The sequence below is a fragment of the Oryctolagus cuniculus genome, chromosome 11 (assembly GCF_964237555.1).
Source record: "Oryctolagus cuniculus chromosome 11, mOryCun1.1, whole genome shotgun sequence".
NCBI classification, from domain to species: domain Eukaryota; kingdom Metazoa; phylum Chordata; class Mammalia; order Lagomorpha; family Leporidae; genus Oryctolagus; species Oryctolagus cuniculus.
Window position 1 is genome coordinate 21522076 of NC_091442.1, and position 17340 is coordinate 21539415.

Sequence of the window (17340 nt, forward strand, 5' to 3'; positions counted from 1 at the left end):
TCCCACAGTACTCTGGGTACTCAGGCTGGTGGAGTGGACAGTTTCTCAGTCTCGCCACCATGGGGGCTGCTCTTGGGTAAGAGCCGTGAGACCGAATTGGTCTGAGGCCTTTCTCTCCCAAGTCTTGGCACTCTGCTTTCTGTTTTTCTCCAGGACCTTCTCGAAGGAACCTAGAGTTTTTAGTGGTTTCCCAAGCAGGGAGGAGCTAATAGTATTTATTTATTTGAAAGTTAGAGTTACACAGAGAGAGAGAAGGAGAGGCAGAGAAAGAGAGAAAGAGAGAGAGAGGTCTTCCATCCACTGGTTCACTCCCCAGTTGGCTGCAACGGCCAGAGCTGCGCCGATCCAAAGCCAGGAGCTTCTTCCAGGTCTCCCACATGGGTGCAGGGGCCCAAGGGCTTGAGTCATCTGCTCTCCCAGGCCATAGCAGAGAGCTGGACCAGAAGTGGAGCAGCCAGGTCTCGAACTGGCGCCCATATGGGATGCAGCACTGGAGGCAGCGGTTTTACTCGCTATGCCACAGCGCTGGCCCCTTAAGTCTTTTTCTATAAACATTTTACCTTTCACATTTATGCCCTAATGATTTATTTTTCTATGTGTAAATAATAATTTCTAATACAGATCTCTAATTTCTTTTGTGTGGATAATTACATCCTTTGCTCTATGACCCATAATTCCAACTCCCAACATTTCTTTTGAAAGATAAGCAGTGGCCAGCGTCACGGCTCAATAGGCTAATCCTCCACCTTGTAGCGCCGGCACACCAGGTTCTAGTCTCGGTCAGTGCGCCGGATTCTGTCCTGGTTGCTCCTCTTCCAGTCCAGCTCTCTGCTGTGGCCCCGGGAGTGCAGTGGAGGATGGCCCAAGTGCTTGGGCCCTGCACCCCATGGGAGACCAGGAGAAGCACCTGGCTCCTGGCTTCGAATCAGCGCGGTGCGCCGGCCGCAGCAGCCATTGGAGGGTGAACCAACGGTAAAGGAAGACCTTTCTCTCTGTCTCTCCCTCTCACTGTCCACTCTGTCTGTCAAAAAAAAAAAAAAAAAAAAAAAAAAAAGGCAGTATGTCGTTTAAAGATTTGTTTATTTGAAAGGCAGAGTGATAACAAAGAGATACCTTCCATCCACTGATTCACTCCACAAATGGCCAGGACTGGGCTAGACTGGGCTCCAAAGCCAGGAGCCTGGTGCTCCAGCCTGGTCGGTCTCCCGGTGGTAAGGAAGTAGACTGGCAGAGGTGGAGTGTGGACTGTAAACAACACTCCCATAGTGGGCGCTGGCGAGCACAAGTTGTGGTTTAACCCCCTGTGGCACACCGAAGGCCCGATTTTCTAATTTATAGACTTTGTTTCAGATATTGCCAGTTGCCCATGTGGGTACAGGGCCCAGTCCAGGATCACGCATTTACTTGTGTTTGGCTGCCATTTCTCTTTAGTTTCCTTTGATCCGGAACAGCCCCTCAGTCTCCGTGTCTCATAGCTGTGTCATTGTTGCAAGGTGCCGTCAGCTCTTGTCCCTGACGATGCATTTCAGGCAGAACATCCCAGAACTGATGTGATCTTTCTGTGTCACATCCCAGGCGTGTGAAACTCATTTGAGCCATTACTGGGGATGGTAACTTTGATCACTTGGTTAATGCAAGGTCTGCTGGTTCCTCTACTGAAAAGTTACTGTTTTTCCTCTCTGTAATTAATATGTATCTTGATTCAATTTAAAATATTTGTAGGTCTCTTCAGATTTTGTTTTTTTTTTTTATCTTCAGTTATTTTTAGGAAGATGAGATAGGAAGACTTCTCAAAGGAGTTATTTGGTTTTTGTTAAAGATTTATCCATTTGTTTGAGAGGCAGAATTACAGAGAGAGAGAGAGAGAGGTCTTCCATCAGCTGGTTCCCTCCCCATATGGCTCAACATTTGGAGCTGGAATGATGCGGAGCCAGGAACTTCTTCCAGATCTCCACACAAGTGCAGGGGCTCAAGGACTTAGGCCATCTTCCACTGCTTTCCCAGGCCATAGCAGAGAACTGTCTTGGAAGTGGAGCAGCTGGGACTCAAACCAGTGCCCATATGGGATGCTGGTGCCGTAGGTAGAGGCTTCACCCATTATGCCACAGTGCCGGCCCTGAGTTATTTGATTTCAACAGAGGTTATAAAGGAGTAAGCAGAGACACCTGGAGCAAATTGACGCCAATTAGCGCCTTTATCCATGTTTTGACTTTTAGAACTCTGATATATTTTTGCTTTTCTTGGCTTGCTTGCAGTTATGTCCTTTACCACTAGAGGGTAGTGTTAACTGTCTTAGAACTTCATGTTCTCAGGCTGCTGAAAAAATGGAATTGAATTGTGTAGTGATATTTCTTTAAATGAGATTCTACCTGTATGAAGTGGTAAAATTCTTCCAGGCATTTTGAATGATTGTTTCTCATAATGTACTCAATATATTTATGAAATAACATAACTTGTGAAAGTTTGGTAGGCCATAAAATACTGACATATTTGACAGATTTTTAAAAATGTCTACAGCTGTAGACAAAGCTGGGTGCTAGATAACTAACAGGCAGTAGAACCTCTGGCTGGCGCCGCGGCTCACTAGGCTAATCCTCCGCCTTGCGGCGCCCGCACACCGGGTTCTAGTCCCGGTCGGGGCGCCGGATTCTGTCCTGGTTGCCCCTCTTCCAGGCCAGCTCTCTGCTGTGGCCAGGGAGTGCAGTGGAGGATGGCCCAGGTGCTTGGGCCCTGCACCCCATGGGAGACCAGGAAAAGCACCTGGATCCTGGCTCCTGCCATCGGATCAGCGCGGTGCGCCGGCGGCAGCGCGCCGGCCGCGGTGGCCATTGGAGGGTGAACCAATGGCAAAGGAAGACCTTTCTCTCTGTCTCTCTCTCTCTCACTGTCCACTCTGCCTGTCAAAAAAAAAAAAAAACAAAAAACAAACCTTGTCTCACATTTACGAGGAATCGAGAGTGGTTTGGGTAACGCCTGGTGGGCGGAGCTGTAACAGGCCGTGTCCTGCCTTTCCCCAGCACGAGCAGGGCTCCGTGGAGATGTTCGAGCACCTGGTGAGCGCTAACGGGCTCAGAGCTGTCATGGAGCACTACGGTCTCGTCCCTGAAGAAGATATTTACTTCATCAAGGAGCAAATCAAGGGGCCGCTCGAGTCACCCGAGGACGAGGCCACGGTACGTGGTGGACGGCGCAAGCCACGCTGCTTTCCGTCTGCTTCCTTGGCTGTTGGGGACCAGGTGACAGAATGTGTTAGATATTTCTACCGTTTCATGTAAGACAGTGAAAGACACTCTTTCCTGCCTCTTTTAACTGAGCTCTTTGGTGTCACCCTCCAAATTGGAAATATTTGTAAGGCCCTTTTAAATGAGCTGTTCTGCTGTATTCTGTGTAGAAACCTAAGGTAACTGGGACTGGGACTGTGAAAGTGTGCGTCCAGTTATTCCATTAAAATTCGCATTTGAAACATTTAGACATGTGAAGACCTAGAGAAAAATGGAGCTGCTGCAGAGCACAACCTGTTCTGTTTTCTTTTTGATATTTTGTGTTTAAAAATGTATTTATTTATTTATTTATTTATTTATTTATTTTGAAAAGCAGAGGGAGAGCTTCCGTCCACTGGTTTACTCCCCAAATGACTGCAACAGCCAGGGCTGGGCCAGGGTCGGGCCAAGCTGATCCCAAGAGCCCAGAACTCCATCCAGGCCTCACACGTTGGTGCCAGGGACTAATGTTTTTTTTTTTCTTCTTCTTCTTCTTCGTTTATTTGAAAGGCAGAGTTACAGAGAGAAAGAAAGAAAGATCCATTTGCTGGTTCACTCCTCAAATGGCCGCAAAGGCCAGGGTTCACCAGCTCAAAGCCAGGGGCCTGTAACTCCATCTGGCTCTCCGACTTGGGGAGCAGGGGCCAAAGGACTTGAACCATCTGCCATTAGCTGCTGCTCTCCCAGGTGCGTTAGCAGGAAGGTGGATTGGAAGTGGATCAGCCGAGTCTCGAACCCCTGGGGGCGGCACAGGTGGTGGTGGCTTATCGCGTTGGCGCCACGACACCCGCCCTGAGACTCAACGTGCTTGAGGCAGCTGAATCAGAAGCAGAGCACCAAGGGCTAGAACCAGCCCCAGCAGCAGCTCAGGTGCTGTGCCAAATGCCCACACCTTTTTTTTTTTTTAATAAAAAAAATAAGTTTGGAAAATAATTTTCTCCCGAGGTTTTTAGGGTTATTTTTTCCCCACAGTATATTCGAGCATATTTGTAAGATGTGACATAAAGAAGAGGACTCTTCAGTAAATGTCCTGTTTCCAAAATTGAACTCAGATGCTTTGATATCACTTCTACTAGTTGTGTAGAATACATAAATTCAAGGATCATCATTTAAAGAATGTTCTTTTTTTTTCTTTTTTTAAAGATTGTATTTATTTGAGAGGTAGAGTTATAGAGAGAGGGAGGGAGAGACAGAGAGAAAGGTTTCCCATCCTTTGGTTCACTTGCCAGTTGACTACAAGAGCTGGAGCTGGGCAAATCTGAAGTCAGGAACCAGGAGCTTCTTCTGGGTCTCCCACATGGGTGCAGGAGCCCAAGCCCTTGGGCCATCTTCTACTGCTTTCCCAGGCCTTAGCAGGGAGCTGGATCAGAAGAGGAACAGCCGGGACACAAGCCAGCACCCATATGGGATGCTAGCACTGCAGGCGGAGGCTTAGCCCACTATGCCATAGCACTAGCCCCAAAAAATATGTGTTTTTTTTTTTAGGATTTATTTATTTACATGAAAGGGTTACATAGAGAGAGAAGGAGAGGCAGAGAGAAAGAGAGAGGGGTCTTCCATCCTCAGTTGGCCGCAACAGCCAGAGCTGCACCGATCCAAAGCCAGGAGCCAGGAGCTTCTTCCAGGTCTCCCACTCATGTGCAGGGGCCCAAGGACTTGAACTGGCACCCATATGGAATGCCGGCACTGGAGGCAGCAGCTTTACCCACTATGCCACAGCGCCAGCCCCCAAAATATGTTCTTACTAGTTCACAGTTTCATCTTATATCTTCAAAAAACTTAAGACGTTGTTGTTGTAAGATTGCCGTGACCCTTGCAGTGGCACTAAAGGTGAGCAGGAACAGGACTCCATGTCCCAGCGCTGCTTTCCCGGTTGCATTAGTTTAGGGCTCCAGCAGAGGAGGGAAGAGTGGGCCCGGCTCACTTCTCTCCCACTGCCCGTCGACCGTTCATAGTTCACAGGTCCACGTCATCGCTCTGCTGCACGCAGATTTGCTGCCCCTCCTACACGTCCAATGTGTGTTGTTTTTGTTTCTGTCCTGTCTTCCAGTGGCCCTATAAAGGGCGCCCTAGAGAGAAAAGCTTCCTGTATGAGATCGTGGCCAACAAGCGAAACGGCATCGATGTTGACAAATGGGATTATTTTGCCAGGTAGGCCCTGAGCACTTCAGAAAAGTTGGCTGCGGCTCTTGGTAGATTTCGTGTTGGTGTTGCAAGTCTGCTCCGGCCTCTCCCTAGGGACTGCCATCACCTGGGAATCCAGAACAACTTTGATCACAAGCGCTTCATCAAGTTTGCCCGCGTCTTAGAAGTAGAAAATAAGAAACGGATTTGTACCAGAGACAAGGTGAGTGTGTCCAGGGCACAAGTGAGAGGCCAGCTCCTGGTCTGAAATCTGGACGTACGCATTCCACAGCCTGGAAAGACTGGTGGGAAGCGTGAACCCGTTTACTTACTATGTATTTGTAAGTAGGAGAAGGCTCTTCTCACCTCTACTGCAGTGTTAATAGTGAGACACTTTAAATCTACACTCACTTTTATCTTGTGCTGGGCACTATCTTACATGCCTTAAAAGAATTAACCCAATTCTCAAAACCCTATGAGATAGATACTATTATTATGTCATTTAGAACGTGAGTGATTTGAGGCACAGAGAAGTGGCAGAGCTGGAATTTCATCCCCAGAAGGATCATTCCAGAATGTTCCGGGATAGCTGAAGTGTGATGACAGGTAGCTGAAGGGGTGGCACGGTATTGTGGCACAGAATAAGGAGCACACGCAGAGCCCCAGTTTGCTGAAGTTATTGTAGTGTTCAAAGATGTGTTTGCGGTGGGCGTTTGGCACAGCCACCAAGACGCCATGTGGATGCCCACATCCTACACGCGGGGCTGATACACAGCAGGAGATGGCTCAGGCACGTGGGTCTTCCCTCCCAGGTGGGAGACTCAGCCTTCTACCTAGCTCAGCCCCAGCTGTGTCAGACATTTAAGGAATGGGCCAGCACGTGGACAGCCTCTGTTTCTGTCTCTCTTCTCTGTCTTTCACGTAAATAAATTCAATCATTTAAAAAAAATGTGCTTAAGATACCTAAGGCAGAACCTGTCACAGAGTTAGAACACACAATAGACTTCAGTTTAGTTTACTAAGAGTGAACTTTGTGCTTACTAGCCTGCCTGCCTGTTTGGGTAGTGGGTTCAGTGGTCTAGGAACTGGCCTGGCACGCAGCCCCCCTGCCAGCTGCTCACCCCCCCATCCCCCCATCCCCGTCTCCTGGCGAGGATCCGTCTCCATGAATGTGTGTTGTGTGTTTTCCTGCAGGAGGTTGGGAATCTCTATGACATGTTCCACACGCGCTACTCCTTACACCGCAGAGCCTACCAGCACAAGGTTGGCAACATCATCGACACGATGTAAGCACATTGCATCACTCCCCTGTGGCCTTTCCCTGAGGATCTGCAGAGATAGCAGTCAGCCCTGAGCAGAGCTGAGATTTTCAGACAAATTCAAGGGAATTTAATTGAGTAAGCCTAGGGTGGTTGCCTTAAAAAAAAAAAATCTAGCATCAAGTAAACTTAGTTGGAGCAGGAGGAGGAAAACAGACAAGGAGTAGATGAAGGGGAGGGGGCTCGGCTCAGGTTCTTGAGGTCCCCACCCCACCGCGGTCCTCCGGGTGGTGGGCCATGGGCCGTGCGCCATGCGCCGTGAATGACCTTCTGGGACTAGTGATGGGAAGTGATGGTGAGGATAAGGATCCACGTCTGTCCTTGTGCCGTCCAATGTTGAACAAAAGCCGTGGCACAAGTAAAACCGCCTGGAACGTTCCCTCTTGTCCCTGCTCTACTCAGAAGCGTACAGAAAACTACAGCCAGATCTATAATTAACTCGGAGACCCACACGGAGTTACCAACACTGGGGACAAGTCGCTTAATTCCGTGTTTCTAAAGTAGCTTTCACTTGACTTATTTTAGACCTCTTGTATTCGTTTTTGTATTTGTGTTAAGAAAGAGACTTACCTTTTCAGTTTTTCTCCTTCCACTGTCACAAGCAGAGTTGTAGGGATGCCTTCTCCCCGTCTGTAGTTTCTGTTTGGTGCAGTTAATTCAGGAAGTCAGATCTCGCTTCAAAGCCTGGCACTGCTTCCTCTTAACTCGGTTAAATGGAAACTATTTCATTGCTGCATTTCTGCAAAGTCTCTTACAGATGGGCGGCCACATTAAACGATAGAACGTGGCTGGAGCCCGGACGCGGTGCTGGCACCCAGCACACTGCAGACCACCATGCGCTTACTTAGTATGATTAAGAGGCAGGTGTCTTATAAAACATCACACCCTAAGATTGCTCTTCCTTAAGGAAGGTATAAAGCAAAGATTGGAAATTTCTGTAAGTGTAGCTGTTCCCAAAACGTGCTTTAGGATTACAGATGCTCTCCTCAAGGCGGACCCCTACATAAAGATCACAGGTGCAGCCGGAAAGACGTACAGCATTTCCACGGCCATTGAGGACATGGAAGCCTTCACCAAGCTCACAGGTGAGGCCTGCGTGCCGGAGATGGCTCCTCTCCGAGCGTGAGCTGTCCCTGCATTGCACAGGAGTTGGTTCTCAGACATTCACACGTGTTTTGGTCTTTCAAATGATTATATACTTTTGGACTTGAGTTTTATCTCTGTCTTACACTAACAAGTGACCCTGGCAATGTAATTTAACCTCTTTGAAATTTGAATTCCTTGTCTACAAGATGAGGGTAATGATATCTCTCACAGGTTTGTCATGGTACTCAAATGAGTGTAGCACCCAGGAGAGAGTCGGCACGTAACTACTGAGCATTCTCTATTATTTAGCTTATGCTACACCTGAACTACTACCAGATAATGTCCCAAAAGAAGAAATGCCCACTTCACCGTGTTTTCAGTGGAAAACTCGGACGCCAGGGACGTCTCTTTATACTTATGAGGAACAGCGTCTGCCGCTTAGGGTGGGAAGGAAAGTGATTAGACTTTGGCACTGCTTCTCCCATCCGGGAAAGTGTGTGGTGAAGAGTAAAGATCAGTAAAGCAACAGAAGCCGCCGCGGGTTAGGCTGCCACTTGCTGTATCTGCGTTCCTATTGGAGTCCTGGCTGCTCTGCTTCCAATCAGCTCCCTGCTAGGGCAGCTGGGAAGGCGGTGGAAGACGGTCCAAGTGCTTGGGTCTCTGCCAACTGCGTGGGAGACCAGGATGGAATTCCTGGTTCCTGGTTTCCACCTGGTCCAAACCCAGCCACTGTGGCCATTTGGAGAGTGAAGCAGCAAAAGGAAGGGGTGTGTGTGTGTGTGTGTGTGTGTGTATGTGTATTACTCTACCTTTCAAATAAATAAATAAAAATAAATTTTAAAAAAAGAAAAATAAGCCACATGACCTAAGACATAGCTGAATCACTCTGCAGTAGCTTCTTGTCTCAGAAGTGGTCCCAGCGTGGCCAGGGTGCCAGTTGCACACTGTCTTTTTTTTTTTTCCTTTAAAGATTTATTTTAATTATTTGAAAGAGTTACAGAGAGAGGCAGAGACAGAGAAAGAGGTCTTCCATCCACTGGTTCACTCTCCAGATGGCCGCAACGGCAGGAGCTGTGCCGATCAGGAGCCAGGAGCTTCTTCCTGGTATCCCACATAGGTGCAGGGGCCCAAGGACTTGGGCCATCCTCCACTGCTTTCCTAGGCTGTAGCAGAGAGCTGGATCAGAAGAGGGGCAGCTGGGACTAGAACTGGTGCCCCTAAGGGATGTGAGAGCTTCAGGCCAGGGCTTTAACCGGCTGCACCACAGCGCTGGCCCCGATGCTCATATTTTTAATCATTTTCTAGCCATAACTAAATCAAAAATCAGAGAAATACTAACTCTTCATATTAAATATCTGTACACAGTGAGAATATATCAGTGTTTAAGGTTTATAATGTAACACCTGAGTTGACATCTTGCTTGTTAATTTATCTAATTTAGGTTGGATTGATGTCAGAGTTCAGGGGATGAGGTCATTGTTTTGATGTTTTGTTGTCACAGCATCATAGATAGCATTGTAGAAAACTAGTCTGTCCTCGCTATGTTGATAGGAATAGAGAAGGCTGTGAGAACAATCCGAGCAAGGTGGTGTATTTTTCATTTCTATTCATAGTGAAGTGATGCTGTATTTTGATATTATCTTCAACCCTTCATGAGAAGCCAGTTCTAAAAATTCACCTTGAGGTTATGTTTACCTTGAGACTTTCTTTGTGGAAAGACACAAATTCTGGATTTTATGCACTTTAGGGTTAACTGACAAAGTAACGTGAAGCTATCCTATTTTAATATGCCCCTGCGGTGCCCACAGGCCACAGCTGTCACTCACGGCTCCATGCACCCACGTGGCTTTCTCCCTGTCCCGCGAGGCAAGTGCACTGACCGTGGCCTCGGGTGCCGCAGCAGCGTCACACTGTTGAGAATGGTTTCCAGTGCCTGCCGCCCATCGCCATCCTTATCTGTGGCGAGGTTGACCGTCTCCAGTCAGGCACCGTCCTGTAGGTCACTCACACTCTGGGTGGCACCGATGGGAACTTGCCTTGCCTCATCTACTCCAGACAGAAGAATCCCAGACAGGAGATGAGGTCACATTTTTGTGCTCTTGCTATAAGAGTGTGGAAGAACAGCATGTGACCTGTACAGCTTTCTTCATTTAATATGAGGCAGTCTTACATTTCTTGCATATTATCATTTTTAAAAAATATTTATTTATTTGAAAAGCAGAGTGACAGAGAGAGAGAGGCAAAGTAAACCATCTGTTGGTTTACTCTCCAAATGCCCACAGTGACCAGGCCAAAGCCAAGAGCCAGCAATTCCATCTGGGTCTCCTACATGGATGGCTGAACCCAAGTACTTGGCCAGCGTCTGCTGCCTCCCAGGAGCCTTAGCAGGAAGCTGGGTCAGAAGCAGAGTGCTGGGGATGTGGACCTGCACTCGGCAGGGGGTGGCATCCCCAGCAGTGTCACTGTGCTTGTGCCTGTTCCCTCGCATATGGTCCTGAGCGGTCACACAGTCCTTCTTGTCCTCAGCGACCAAGGGGAAGCAGGACTGCAAGGATCCAAGGTGACTCAGCTTACGTTTAAGAATCTGAAGTTTTGGGACCAATGCTAGTAACCCAGTGATGCAGTGGGTTAAACCACCAGTTGCAGTGCCAGCATCCCAAATTGGAGCGCCAGTTCAAGTCCTGCTGCTCCGCTTCCAATCCAGCTCCCTGCTGATGTGCCCGGGAAGACAGTGGAAGGAAGTGCTTGGGCCTCTGCCACTCATGTAGGAGACCAGGGTGGAGTTCCTGGCTCCTGACTTTGGCCTGGCCCAGCCCTGGCTTGCGGCCATTTGGAGAGTGTAGCAGTAGACGGAAGATGTCTGTTTCTCTCTCCTTTCTGTCTCTCACTCTGCCTTTCAAATAAATAAAAAATAAAAATCTTCATGTATATCTATTTGTTTTTTAGAATGCTTTTCCATGTTTCATTGTGAAATATTAAGAACATACAATAATTATCAGTGAATTTTATAGTGAGGGTACAGACAAGGTCAAAGTGTGGGCCAATTTACAGAATTACCTGCCCTTTTCTGAAGAGTCAGCATCATAAAAGATAAGAGAATTATCTTCTAAAGATTTACTTATTTATTTGAAAGAGTTACAGAGAGGCAGAGAGAGAGGGAGAGAGGTCTTCCACCTGCTGGTTCACTCCCCTATTGGCTGCAATGGCTGGAGCTGCGCCCATCCGAAGCCAGGTGCTTCTTCCAGGTCTCCCATGTGGGTGCAGGGCCCCACGGACTTGGGCCATCGTCTACTGCTTTCCCAGGCCATAGCAGAGAGCTGCATGGGAAGTGGAGCAGCTGGGACTAGAACTGGTGCCCATATGGGAAGCCGGCACTGCAGGCAGTGGCTTTACCCCCTACGCCACAGTACCGGCCCATCATTTTCTTTTAATAACAAAACTTAGCAACAGAGCAGCGCCGTCTGTGTACTCGTTGCCCAGCTCAGCAGTCGCTGACTGCGCTGCAGTCTTGTTTTACCTCCGTGCTTCCCGGCTCACACATGCAGTCCCTGAAGTGCATCCAGACAGCAGACTTTCCCACATCAGTCGTTTTTGTTTTAATTTCACGCTGCTGACGGCGTCATGTGCCTGCATTTGTAAACCGCTTCTTGGAATTGTGTCAGAGACAGCAGGCTGTAAGTCTTTAAATCTCGTTTTCATTTACTATCACTGGAATTTCATCCACTTGACAGATAACATTTATCTGGAGATCTTATACTCCACGGATCCCAAATTGGCTGCAGCACAAGAGGTTCTAAAAAATATTGAATACCGCAAGCTCTACAAGTACGTGGGCGAGACCCAGCCGGGGAGCCCGAAGAAGAAGATTAAGAAGGTGAGCTGGGAGGCATCCGTCCACTGCTGAGAGCTGGCCGCGAGCTGTGTCCCCGGGGGAGGCCGTTAGCCTGGCCTGGCCCGGCCCGGGACTGTGAGCTCGTCACGGTTCTTTTCAGTCCGGCTTTACAGAAATGCAGTATTTTCAGGTCTGTTTCACAAATGGGGAAACTGAGGCAAGGGTGAGGCTAAAGAGCGTGTTCATGGAAGCACAGGAGTCAAACCCAGAGCTGCCTGACTCCAAACCTTTGCGTTCCCATCCCTGAAATGAGCGGGGCCTCGAGGTTTGTCTTGACCCAAGCTCAGGAAAACCAGTAGAAGGGGAAGGGCCAGGCTCCTGCCGCCGCGCCTGCCTCCGTTCCCGATCTCCCTCTGCCTCCTGTGGAAGGTTCTCTGTACCCCAGAGCCACGTAGGAGTGGGGTGACAAGCACACCCCTCACAACCACTGCTGGGGTTACACTTGCTCCTGTTCTGTCAGTAGGTTAATGCTGCATTTTTCTCAAAATGCGAACATTTTATTATGAAAATAACTTTGTGTACAAACATGCTACAGGTGGGGGCTGTATTTGTTAAGAACGCCTCTAGCTATGTCTGTAGTTAAGTGCCGTCCCAGAGAGGGTACCCGTTCACAGCACAAACACCCGGTGCCAAAGTGCTGGGTTCTCACACGGGACGCCCGTCCTCTCCAGGAAGACTACGAACAGCTTCCCAAGGAGGTCGCCGACGCCAAGCCTAGCGACGTGCCGCTGGAGGCTGAGATGAAGGCGGAAGATTTCATCGTGGACGTAAGTGGCTAGGCCGGGGATTTACCGAAAAGCGAAATCATTCAGGATAGAGCGCCTCCTGTTAGAAAACCCGCACGCGTTTATTATGGAAACCTGGGGAAACACGGAAAGGCAGAGGAAGGGATTCACTGTGGCTCAGCGAACCAGCGTTGGTCTGGCGTGGTGCGGCGGGTTAGGCTGCCACTTGCCGTGCCAGCACCCCGTGTCAGGGCGCTGGTTGGAGTGTGACTACTCCATTTCTGATACAGCTTCCTGTTAATGCACCTGCGAAGGCAGAAGAAGATGGCCCAGGGCGTGGGCCCCTGCCACCAGAGTGGGAGACCAGGATGGAGCTCCTGGCTCCTGGCGTCAGACTAGCACAGGCCTGGCTGTTGCAGCCATTTGGGGAATGAACCAGAAGGTGGAAGATTCTCTTTCTCTCTCTCTCTCTCTCTCTCCCCCCTCTCCCTCCCTCCCTCTCCCACCTCTTTCCCTCTCCCTCCCTCTCCCACCTCCTTCTCCCTCCCTCCCTCCCTCTCTCCCCCCCCACCTTTTCCTCTCTATTGCTTTCTGCCTTTCAAATTAAATAAATAAATAAATAGTTCTTTAAAATAATAATAAAAGCTGCTTTGGGGTATTTTGCCAATATTTTTAATGTAGTTGTCATGTGATATATAAAACATATTTGTTGATTTAAAATCTTTTTTGATCGCAATATTTGCCAATTATTCATTTTTATTTTTATTTTATTTAAAAGAGAAAGAAGAAAAGACACAGGCAGACAGAGATCTCCTGTCTGCTGGTTCATTCCCCAAAAAGCCACAACAGCTAGATCTGGGCCTGGCCAAAACCAAAAGCTGACCCAGGTCTCCCTGCATGGGTGGCAGGAACACAATCATTTGAATCATTAGCTCTGCCTCCCGGGGTCTGCATTAGCAGGAAGTTGGATTCAGGAGCCAGAGCCGGGAATTGAACCCAGGCTCTGTGATATGGGAAATGGGCATCTGCACTGCTTGGGGAAACACCTGCCCCTTCTTTTTCCTTCTTTCCTTCCTTCCTTCCTTTCTTCTTCCTTTTCCTTTTTTTCTTTCTTTCTTTCTTTTCTTTTTTTTTTTTTTTTTTTTGAAGGTTTGTTTATTGGAAAGGCAGCGTTACAGAGAAAGTGTTCATTCAAATGACCGCAAGGGCCAGAGCTGAGTCAGGTCAAAGCCAGGAGCCTGGAACTCCATCCAAGTCTCCCACTTGCAGGGGAGTACAGGGGTACAGGGGCCCAAGCACTTGGGCCATCTCCTGCTTTCCCAGGCACATTAGCAGGGAGTTGGATTGGAAGTGGAGCAGCCAGGACTGGAACCAGCGCCCACATGGGATGCTGGCTATAGCACCATGCCAGCCCCTTCTTTTACTCTTTTATTTCTGGTTTAACTCCTGAGCCTTTTGCTGTGGCCGTCACTGAACCAACAGCACTGTCGCCTGGACAGCCAGTGACTTCCTGTGGATGAGCAGTTTTAGTGCCCTCTGCTTCTGGGCTGCTCTTCCCCCTGGGATCTTCTCCTTTCTGCCTGGCCCTGGTTGACTCCTACTCACCCAGGGAAACCACCTCCCAGGCAGACATTCCTGGTCATTCCCTGCGCCCCAGCTGCCGCAGGTCTGCTAGCTTCAGACCCCCTGTGCTTTCCTGGGGCAGCTCCGAGAGCAGCTGCAGTTCTTCACTTCTCCTTCCTGTCGACCCTCAGGAGGGGCCGTGCGGCCTGGAGGGCCTGGGCTTGTATCGGAGGTGCTGTCTTTCCAGTGCCCGCCAGTGTCTGTCACATAGTGGGTGCTGCCTTTACACTGTGCTTCCCTTGAACACACCCATTTCCTGTCCCCCGGATTCGTCTGGGCGACTGCTGAGTGTGGCCACGTCCCAGGTGTTTGTATTCCACCCTGGGGAGCTTTGTTCCGTTTCTCCCGCGGCCCCGACCACCCTGAATTCAGTTTTCATGGTCGTTAGGGGACTGCTTTTGTTCGTTTATTAAAGGTCATCAACATAGATTATGGGATGCAAGACAAGAATCCGATTGATCACGTTCGCTTCTACTGTAAGGCTGAGCCCAACAAACCCGTCATGATCACCAAAGGCCAGGTAAGCACGTGGTGAAGTCAGTGTGCTGCAGCGGTGTTGATGAGGCCGCGGGAACCAGTGCTGTGCAGGCCAGCAGAGCTCCAGGGAGAGCGGACAGGAAAGCGGACGCGTGTCTCGGCCGTGAGGCTGGACCACGTCAGATAGGCCGAGCGCCAGGGACAGTGCAGTTTTCGGTGGGGATGGTTGGTTACCAGTGGGCAGGGGCTGTAGGTGTGAAGTCACATAAAGGAAATTGTGTGTTTGCACGTATTCCATACGTGAGAGCCATCTGCTGTATGTAAATCTTTACGTCTTTTACTAATGGACGTAAAATCATGGGACATTCAGCAACGTGGCGTTTCCCTTGAATTGTCTCTTCGGATGGTAACTGATATAAAACAGGAAGCAACAGCGGCGCCGCGGGGGCTGGGGCCCGGCTGAGGTCTCTGACGTCAGAGTTCAGGGTGACAGTGAGATCATCTCTTCCTCAACAAGGTTTCGCAGTTTCTGCCAGAAATATTCGCTGAGCAGCTGATCCGCGTGTACTGTAAGAAGACGGACAAACAGAGCTTGTTCGCCGCAAGACAGCACTTCGTCCACTGGTGCGCCATCCGCGACTTCACCAAGCCGCAGGTGCGTGGCTTCACATGCGCAGACTTCGCGCGTGTTTTTATTTTTAAGTGTAACAAAAAAAATCCCTTCTACCCGCTGAAAAAGTTTTCAGTTACATCAGAGCCATCTGGTCGTGATGTTAAAGCTAGCCTTTGGCTCTTGTGCAGTGAGCTTCTGCCGCACCAGTCAGGAGTGGGGCCCTGCTTGTCCTCGTGGTCCCCGTAACAGAAGTGGCAGGTGGCGCCTGTGCGGAGCGCGCTGTGCAGGGCTCTGGGGCGTCTCAGCCCCTCCTGCCTCGGCGCTCCCGTCGGCAGGGAAGGTTACCAAACTCCCATGAGCACTTCACTGCCTGAGGCTACATACAGCTGACCACAGGTTGTTTTGTTTTGGAGCTTTTTTTAAGATTCATTTTATTTTGTTTTGAAGGCAGAGTTAGGGAGAGACAGACATCTTCCATATGCTGGTGCACTCCCCAGGTGGCTGCTACAGCTGGGGCTAGGCCAGGCTGAAGCCAGGAGCTTCATCCAGGTCTCCCATGTGGCTACAGGAGCCCAAGCACTTGGGCCATCCTCTGCTGCTTTCCCAAGCACATAACAGGGAGCTGGATCAGAAGTGGAGCAGCAGGCAGAACTTGAACTGGTACCCATATGGGAAACTGTCATTGCAGTCAGCTGCTTAACCTGCTACGCCACAGTGCCAGCCCTAACTAGGTTTTTGTTTTTTAAAGATTTATTTATTTGAAAGAGTTACACAGGCCGGCGCTGCAGCTCACTAGGCTAATCTTCCACCTGCAGCGCCGGTACTCCGGGTTCTAGTCCCGGTTGGGGCGCCGGATTCTGTCCTGGTTGCTCCTCTTCCAGTCCAGCTCTCTGCTGTGGCCTGGGAAGGCAGTGGAGGATGGCCCAGGTGCTTGGGCCCTGCACCTGCATGGGAGACCAGGAGAAGCACCTGGCTCCTGGCATCGGATCAGCATAGCGCGCTGGCTGTAGTGGCCATCTGGGAGGTGAACCAAGGAAGGAAGACCTTTCTCTCTGTCTCTCTCTGTCTCTCTCTCTCTCACTGTTTAACTCTGCCTGTCAAAAAAAAAGTTACACAAAGAGAGGCAGAGAGAGAGAGGTCTTCCTTCTGCTGGTTCTCTCACCAAATGGCCGGAGCTGTGCCAATCTGAAGCCAGGAAACAGGAGCTTCCTCCAGGTCTCCCACATGGGTGCGGGGGCCCAAGGACTTAGCAGGCCAAGCAGAGAGCTGGATCAGAAGTGGAACAGTCAGGACTCGAACTGGCACCCATATGGGATGCTGGCACTGCAGGTGGTGGCTTTACCCATTATGTCACAGTGCTGGACCCATCAACAAGTTGGTTTTTTGTTTGTTTGTTTGGTTGGTTGTTTTTTTTTTTTTTTTTTTTTTGACAGGCAGAGTGGACAGTGAGAGAGAGACAGAGAGAAAGGTCTTCCTTTGCCGTTGGTTCACCCTCCAATGGCCACCGCGGCCGGCGCGCTGCGGCCGGGGCACCGTGCTGATCCGATGGCAGGAGCCAGGAGCCAGGTGCTTTTCCTGGTCTCCCATGGGGTGCAGGGCCCAAGCACCTGGGCCATCCTCCACTGTACTCCCGGGCCACAGCAGAGAGCTGGCCTGGAAGAGGGGCAACTGGGACAGAATCCGGCGCCCCGACCGGGACTAGAACCCGGTGTGCGGGCGCCGCAAGGCGGAGGATTAGCCTAGTGAGCCGCGGCGCCGGCCGACAAGTTGTTTTTTTAAAAAATTATTTGAAAGGCAGAGAGAGAGAAAGAGAGATCTTCAATCCACTGACTCACTCTCAAATGGTCACAACAGCCAGGGCTGGGCCAGGCTGAAGCCAGGAGCCTAGCACTCTATCCAGGTCTCTCATGTGGGTGGCAGAGGCCCAAACAGTTGGGCCATTTTCTGCTGCTTTCCCAGACGCATTAGCAAGGAGCTCGTAGCTCCTTGGTCCCGTGCGTCTCCCTCTCACTGAGGATGGCGAACCCGTGAGGCCACAGTAGTGTCAGCAGCAATGCCTGGCAGGTGCTGTGGGGTGGGACAGGCACAGAGCCTGAGTGGAGGGAAATGAGATTTCCCCGGGTGTGGGTGGCTGGCAGAGATGGACTTCAGGAACTGTGGAGGCTGACAGCAGAGGAGTGAGCAGGGGCCGGCCAAGGTGGCGCAGGGGCTGTGCTGAGCG

The 17340-nt window shown here is 50.1% G+C and overlaps 1 protein-coding gene across 4 annotated transcripts in view; it reads left to right on the forward strand.

Annotated features, from left to right (window-relative positions):
* SAMHD1 (SAM and HD domain containing deoxynucleoside triphosphate triphosphohydrolase 1) overlaps positions 1–17340 on the forward strand; it is a 47013-nt gene that overhangs the window by 26788 nt on the left and 2885 nt on the right. For 2 of the 4 annotated variants that reach the window (XM_051846117.2, XM_070051873.1), the window contains 9 exons: positions 3018–3173; positions 5311–5411; positions 5499–5607; positions 6579–6670; positions 7673–7788; positions 11521–11663; positions 12353–12448; positions 14445–14549; positions 15024–15161. In XM_051846117.2, the coding sequence (XP_051702077.1) occupies positions 3018–3173; positions 5311–5411; positions 5499–5607; positions 6579–6670; positions 7673–7788; positions 11521–11663; positions 12353–12448; positions 14445–14549; positions 15024–15161 (1056 nt within the window). Of the gene's footprint in view, positions 1–3017; positions 3237–5310; positions 5412–5498; positions 5608–6578; positions 6671–7672; positions 7789–11520; positions 11664–12352; positions 12449–14444; positions 14550–15023; positions 15162–17340 lie in introns of all 4 variants that reach the window. The other 2 variants (XM_070051870.1, XM_070051871.1) reach the window with 1 other exon arrangement.